Source organism: Plectropomus leopardus, chromosome 22 (genome assembly GCF_026936395.1).
Source record: "Plectropomus leopardus strain MGB_pleo_1.0 chromosome 22, ASM2693639v1, whole genome shotgun sequence".
NCBI lineage: Eukaryota > Metazoa > Chordata > Actinopteri > Perciformes > Serranidae > Plectropomus > Plectropomus leopardus.
The window spans coordinates 18,061,799-18,069,139 of NC_142197.1; the positions used below are offsets into that span (position 1 = coordinate 18,061,799).

At 43.6% G+C, this 7,341-nt stretch overlaps 1 protein-coding gene across 1 annotated transcript; it reads right to left on the bottom strand.

Annotated features, from left to right (window-relative positions):
* Positions 1-1,806: 1,806 nt before the first annotated feature.
* On the bottom strand, positions 1,807-6,848 carry LOC121961420 (serine/threonine-protein kinase pim-3). The gene is made up of 6 exons (XM_042511408.2): positions 6,131-6,848; positions 5,808-5,917; positions 5,596-5,646; positions 5,090-5,453; positions 4,061-4,237; positions 1,807-3,617 (listed from the first exon to the last, which is right to left on the bottom strand). The coding sequence occupies exons 1-6, from the start codon at positions 6,216-6,218 to the stop codon at positions 3,412-3,414; spliced, it is 996 nt and encodes a 331-aa protein (XP_042367342.2). The 5' UTR covers positions 6,219-6,848; the 3' UTR covers positions 1,807-3,411.
* Positions 6,849-7,341: the final 493 nt, after the last annotated feature.

Sequence of the window (7,341 nt, forward strand, 5' to 3'; positions counted from 1 at the left end):
ATGAGAGCCAGCTATAGTCTTCAGTAAGAGCAGAAGGGATTCTGATGAAGACAAGTTGCTGGCAATTTGCATGTCAAAAAGCCTGGAGACACAAAGACAATGGAGGATTACCAGGGACGCATATAGAAACACAGCTGTCAACGTATTGAGTCTGACACCAGTGATCATTTATAGCTGTGTTTTATGACAGGGTGACGCAAAGGTGCTTGTATGGAATTAAGTTTTAGATTAATTAAAAGCAGTGTCTTCAGCTGCAGCGTTCTCCCATTGTCTCAGTAAAAGCACAGCGGTCCTGGCTCAACTTTTTATATACCGTTTTCACAACATCGAAGGAATAGTTTGACACTGTGGGAAATACAGTTATTCACTTTTTTGCGGAGTTAGGTGAGAAGATGTACCTCACATGGATGTCTATGCCATAAATATGAAGCTGGAGCCAGCAGGCAGTTAGCTTAGCTTAGCACAAAGACTGGAAAAAGGGAAACAGCTAGTCTGGTTCCATCCAAAAGTAACAAAATATATATATAAATATATGAGATGGCATGATTTGAGGTTCATTTTGTCTAAACAAAGTTATAATAAACCTACATTTTCAAACCAAACTCTTCAAAAAAGTCAAAATAACACTACTAGATTGTTGCTTTAGAGTGTCTCAACTTGCCTGCTCCATATATCAAGATGATTATTCCAATGGGTAATTAAGAAAATGAAGTCAAAATTCCTCTTTCCCAAGCATATAAATCAGTCTCTTCATCATGAATTAGATCCCTGAGAAGATTTTAGGACCAGCTGCCTTATGAAGTCTTGAAGTGCCCATATGTCGCCACTCTGGTTGAATTGGAAACAGCCAGTAAAGTATAATTTGACACGTGTAGGTGCCAGTGTAACGTTTTTTTGTTTAATACAGAATAAGGATTTTGAGCGTAAAGTCTGAAAAGTGTGGATTTCGGGAGCGTCTGATGTTTCTGTTGTCCGTCTTTGTTGTAGAATATTTAAATACAGACTCAACATTATTGTGTTTTTATTGTGATTATGTGCAGTCTGTAATATAGATAAAGGCTTTACAGAACGAATCAATAGCTATTTTTTCAACTACTACCAGTGGAGAAGTATTACAGGTGAAAACTAATGGCACTGACTCACCACAGGGGGCAGCACCTCCCCATAAAACAACACCTGACTCACTCCTGCTTCTTGGAAACCCCTCAAACACACACATGAACACCACACACACATGCACAGGCACACTATGTCATCAGCCTGTTACTCATCCAGCAGCCAATAACAGAATGACTTATGTTATTGTACTGCAGGTAGGCGAACATGAGCTTAAAATGGAAATGGTTATATTTTAGAGGCTGCAAGTGTGTGTTTGATGATGCAAAACGATCACTCTCTTTTCCTCCGTCATGCCAGCATCACTCTCCTCTCCTCCCCCCTCGGCTCTCGAGACACATCTGTCTCTTATTAGCCCTGTGGTTGCTGCAGGTTGTCATCCAGCTAATGGCTCCTGTGATGTTTCTCCACGGTCGTGTCACGTGGAGCAATGCTGTTATTATTACCATAGACGGTAGAAATGAACCAAGTGCTATATTGGACATGTATATCAGCCTCCCGAGGGAGCGTTGTCATGTAGATGAAGAATATCATCTGGGGGTTTCATCAACGTGTGAAAGAGTTAAGACCTAAATTACAAACTACTGTGTGCAACTGCTCTAAAATCTAAAAGTTATTTTCCCAAATGTTGTGGATTGCAGATCATGTAACTACAAGACAACATGTTTGAAATGATCAAAGACACCAGACTTATTTCTGTACATAAAAATGGGAGTTTAATTGAAACTTTTGTATCAAAAAATAGCAATATCCATCCTTCACAGCCACAAGTCACACAGCTAAACTCAAAGGTCTCCAATATGAGGCTATGTGACAACTATGAAAGCTGTTCCACCCGTTGTTTAGCTTTCCATAGAACTTTTAAATGAATCTGGACAGTACAGATGGATTTCTCTGATAATTAGCCATTCAACATTACCAACAGACTTCTTTTTTAAGTAGTTAAATAACATTCAAATGCTCTTTTCAATTTTTAAGTAAACTTGTTTTATTCCACTTTACATCGACAACTGCTTCAGTGCATCCTCCACATCTCAAAAAAACCCCAATGTCGAAATGTAAAAATAAGTTATAGGAATGAAAACCAAAGGCCATGTAGGATATGCAAAAAATTTAGAGGGGATTTTAAGCATAGACAATAAATAAATAAATAGCCACAGAGTGTGGAATGTCTACATGTTTACAAATAAATTAAATGCAAATGGGGAGGAAAAATAATGTACACACAAAAAGAGAGAAAAAAAAACACGCTGTACAATATTTGTTGAAAAAAAAAAGTATACATAATTGAGTCCATGAATATTGCATTGATTGTGCATTTCACACCCCAAACCCTGAGGGAGGCCAGGGGCGGGGGCCATGTAGTGTCAAAGCAGTGAGATGGCGGGAGGCAAAAAGAAAAAGTCAAGAGGGCCACATGCCCTGCACCAGGCATGGGGGTGAAGAGAGGGGGAGAAAAAGGTGGGGGGCAGGGAGGTGTGTGTGTGTTGACATTTTTTTTGTAGACATTCAGAAAAGACAGGATCCAGTTTCCAAACACCTGTTCAGGCTATAGAGTGAGTGAGCAGCGTTTAAAGAGAGCGACACAGAGCTGAGTCGAGTGTTTTTCAAGTATTCCATTGTCAGGAAGAGCCCCCACCTCCTTCTCTCCGATCTAATGCTATCTTAGCCTCTTGGCTGGGGGCTGGTTGGCTTACAGTGATGGAGAGGAGGGGGGAGAAAAAAAACAAAAAACACAGCCTTAACACCCCCCGCCTTCCATTACAGCACAGGCAACTTAGCCACCAGCCCATGGGCAAATCCAAAAAAACAGAGTTGTTGATGAAAGCCCCCCAGAAAAGCAGCTTTCCAAAAAAAGGCACTACAAAATCAAAATTAAAACATTTAAATAAAAAGGTTTCTCCAAGCTCTATGAGAGCAGCCATGTCTGAATAGGAGGGCCTTGCCAGCTGCATATACCAGCCTAGTAACAAAACGAGTAGAATAAAGTTAAAAAGGGAAGGGGGGGGGTAAATAAATAGTGCTGGTAAGACCGCCCAAACAGAAAAATGTTCCCCATTAGGAAACAAGATAATCAACTGAAAGAAAAAAGGAGGGGATGGGGGAAAATAAGATAAGGGAGAACAAATAGTAATAAATTAGAAATTCCCTACAAAAGAGGAAAATTAAAGTACATTTTTCTAGCCGGACCCAGCCACTGATGGGCCAGTTGGGCTTCAGGCTGCCGGCCTTTGAGTCCATATCATCTGAACCCCTTCTTTCCCCAGAAAGTCTTTCAGTCCATCAGAGCCGCCCTCAGAGGCTCTCCTTACTCGAGCTTGTGCTTGACGAAGAGTCTGTGTCGATGGTCCTGAGGCGGATGTCACCGGCGACCGGCTCCTCTTCTGACTTGGGTGACTCTGTTGTTGTCGCCCTCATCCAGGGGTGGTCGCAGATCTGCTCCAGGGTGGGGCGGTCTGAAGGCCGTAGGGCCAGGCACCATTTGATCAACTGCTGGCACTCTGAAAAGGAGGCAGAAATAATGTTGAGGATAAAAGGCTCTGAACTCAAAGAGAGAAAGCGATGTTTTTCTGTTGCTGCACTGTATATGACTCAGTTTGTATGGATCTACGATACACTAGTGTGTAGGCGGCACAGACAGCCAATAGAACGAGAGCACACATCGTTTTATTGAGTTACCTCCCTAGAGTAACCAGGGCTGTTACACAAAGAGCAGCGAGGGAAATCATAACATTCAAAATCTTGATTCTAGCTATCAATCATTAACCTGTCTACCAGCCATTTCAGCCTGCATTCCCTCATGATTGTGACATATCACTGGGATGTAAATTGATTCATAATATAGTCAAACTAGGGAGGTGGATTTTGGGGCTGTACCAGTTACCGTGGCTAGGGGGCAACAGAGTCGACTCATGTGTTATGTGTGTTGCTGTGGGTGACTTACCGGCTGAAACCCTCCTCCTGAAGTACAGTCTCCCTCTGAGGATCTCCTCATCCTGCTCAAAGGGGATGTCTCCACACACCATGTCATACAGCAGCACGCCTAGCGACCAAATAGTCGCAGACCGTCCATGGTATCTATGAAAACGGATCCACTCTGGTGGGCTGTACACTCTTGTACCTAAAGAAAAAACAGAAAGAAAAAAGTAGGGTGAGTGATGTTGTGAAACATAGTGTGAAGCAGTACAAGGGAGCTTTTTCATCAGTTTGAATGTAATATTATAAGAAAATAAAGTGCTCAAAAGATGGCATCAGTAAGGAGGGGGAATAAAAAACCCTGAAATAATTAATGTGTCTGTGCTGAAAATGGCTGAGTCATAGTAGAAATGCTTTCCATCTTCCTTCAGCCACAAAACACAAACTGGATGACCTGCCTGCGTCTCCTCCCTCTTCCCCTCCCTCCTTTCTTCTCCTCCCCCTCCCTCCTGGAAGGAGGAACTTGGATACCAAACAAAAAAAGGCAATGTGAGCCCATCACGTGAACTGCCGACTCGGGTTTCACAACAAACAGATGTTACGTGGCACTGACCTATTCCCCACAAACTATGACTGTGACTCGGGCTATACTAACGAAATAAGATCCGGAAACATTAAAGTACACTCACAAGACGAGGATGAATCAGAGATTTAAATAAAAAAAAAAGCGGTCTAATGGGGATTACTAAAGTGTGAGTCATGTCTGAGCATCCATAACATGCGCGTCACACACTGAAAACACTTTTTATTTAGCAGCATCGATTTAAATCCGTATTAATGATGAGACCCTAGGCAAGGAAAACCCTCGACCAAAAACAGACCACTGCGTCACAGCCTCGTGAACGCCTCCATATCTGAATATAGCACAGCGGAGCATCAAGGGCAAATACAACCCAGCCCACACGGATGTGCATTCATAACAACAAATTACAGCATTGTAACATCTTATAATAGCAATTAATGGAATAGGAGGCGGGTGGTGGCGGCGGCAACTTACCATCGAAATCGGTGTAGACTGTGTCCTTGAGAATCGCCCCTGAGCCAAAGTCAATAAGCTTGAGCTCCCCGGTGCGTAGATCCACAAGCAGGTTTTCATCTTTGATGTCTCTGTGTACTACACCGCAGCTGTAGCAGTGTTTGACCGCCTCCAAAACCTGGCGGAAAAAGCCCCGAGCAGTGTCCTCATCCAGGGCGCCCTTCTCGGTGATGAAGTCGAAAAGGTCCTTGACGAGCTCCGGCCTCTCCATAACGATCAGCCAGCCGTCCGCCCGCTCGTAATAGTCCAGCAATTTGATAACACCGCGAAACGATGAGCTGACCTTTTTAAGCAGCAGGATCTCTAAAGGCACCATAGCTCCATTCTGTAATAAATAAAGTAAAATTTAGTAAGAATGCACATTCATTTTACACCACAACAACCCCCACCCAGCAGCAGCGGCAGCAGCAGGCGGGGGGAAGAAAACCAAAACAAACCACACACGCACACACAGATCGGATACTTACAATTGTGCCCCACTCGGTAACCCTCTCCTTTGCAACATGTTTCACAGCAACCTGAAATAACACAATAAATAAGAAAAATCGTTATTAAATGCCTTGAATTTTGTGCTCAAGACGCATTGTATGTCCCGGTGGCGACGTAAAGGCGCCCCGGCTTTCATGGCGGCACATGCGAGATCAAAACACAGACCCCCGATCCCCGTCCATATCCTTACCGGTGCGCCATCAGAGATCCGGTTGCCGGCGTACACTGTGCCGAAACCTCCGCTGCCGAGCACGGATCCCACTTGGTAAACCTTTTCGAAGGGCTCCTTTTCCACTTTGACTGCAAATAAAAAGTGAGTAATGTTAAAACAAGTGCAACATTTCCACCACAAACTACAGAATAGTGCGAGATCAGTGCGTTTGCTATCTTAAGCTACGGTACTTTGAATTGAGTAAACGTATCAAAGTCTTAGTTATTAACGTTACATTAAAATTACGAACACTTAACGTTACAGATGTAGTGGAAAGGTAGCGGTTAGTAACGGTAACTTACCCGGCTGGAGCTGTATTTTCACTGGTAGATGGTCCATGCTTGAAGGGTTGCAAATGTGCGAAAATGAACCAAACTTTGACAACAACATATTCAAGCTGAAAAACCGACGTTGAAGATTCCTATTCACTCGTTGAGAATCAGAAGAACCGGTGTATTTGGAGGAAAAGTGACTTCGGGCGCCGTCTAAATGCTGGTGCGGACCGTCTTGGCTTCAAGCGAATGATATATCCAGTCCAGCAGTGCGCCAACTCCGCCGCACCGCGCCCGTCAAAGTCGTCTCACGACCGTTGAAGTCGCCCTCCGTGTCCCGAAAACCGGCATGAAAACTGACTTCTGTGTCTCGACTCAAGCACAACAGACGAAAACAGTCCTCTTAGGTGATATAAAAACCGAGCACTCCGATGTGTATAGTCGCCGTATCGACTGAGGAGTGCGTTTAAAGGGCCTCCGCAGTGTGTTGTTATCCTGAAGAGTGGCCGCTGTCTGAGCTTTGGCGCGGTCTCCCTGAGCCAATATTTTGACGCGCAGTGTGATGCTGGTATCCCTCCGCAACCAATACAAGACGACACGTTCGCTTAAATCCGGCGTAAATTCGCCACTTTCCACCAGATACAAATTCACACGCATTCACTGAGAAGATATTGTTATTTTAACACACTTTTATTCGAAAATATCCTATAAAAACCCTTTTCACAGCGCACTACTTTCTCATAGTACGAGACGCCCAAGAATCCCTTGTCTGGAGGCTTTGCGCTGTGTTCACTATCGACTCGGAGGCGACGACCAATTAGATGTCGTATATAAATACTGTGTTTTGTATCTGGACCAATCCAGAAAAAGTTATTATAATAAAGCAGGCATTTGAGCGCACGTGGCGGCAATCCGGAGACGTCCTCTCCCCTCCCTTTTCCTCCGCAGCTCTGCAGTGAGAGACAGACAGGGTTTATGTGTTTGGAGGGGAAAGTTTAGTTTGTAGTGTGATTCACCACAAACTACTGATTATGTCTTTCAAGCTGTTCTCAGTTCTGCACCTAAAGCCACTTGTGTTATTTGTTTACCTTTTTGCCATCCTTATTCCCTACACTTAAAACTGAGCTGTTATTACTCTGGACAGTTGAGATCAATGATTATCAATTTGTATCTATTGTAGTCGATTTGTATTTCTTTGAGGTATACATCTTTTTTGGTCGTACTTTGTCTCTTTGTAGTTG

Excerpts from the sequence above, each read along its gene's own strand:
- LOC121961420 (XM_042511408.2), bottom strand. The coding sequence starts at position 6,218 with ATGTTGTTGTCAAAGTTTGGTTCATTTTCGCACATTTGCAACCCTTCA. Across the intron at positions 4,238-5,089 it reads AGTCTACACCGATTTCGATG|GTACAAGAGTGTACAGCCCA; the intron begins GTAAGTTGCCGC and ends TTTTTTCTTTAG. Across the intron at positions 3,618-4,060 it reads CAGGAGGAGGGTTTCAGCCG|AGTGCCAGCAGTTGATCAAA; the intron begins GTAAGTCACCCA and ends CCTCCTTTTCAG.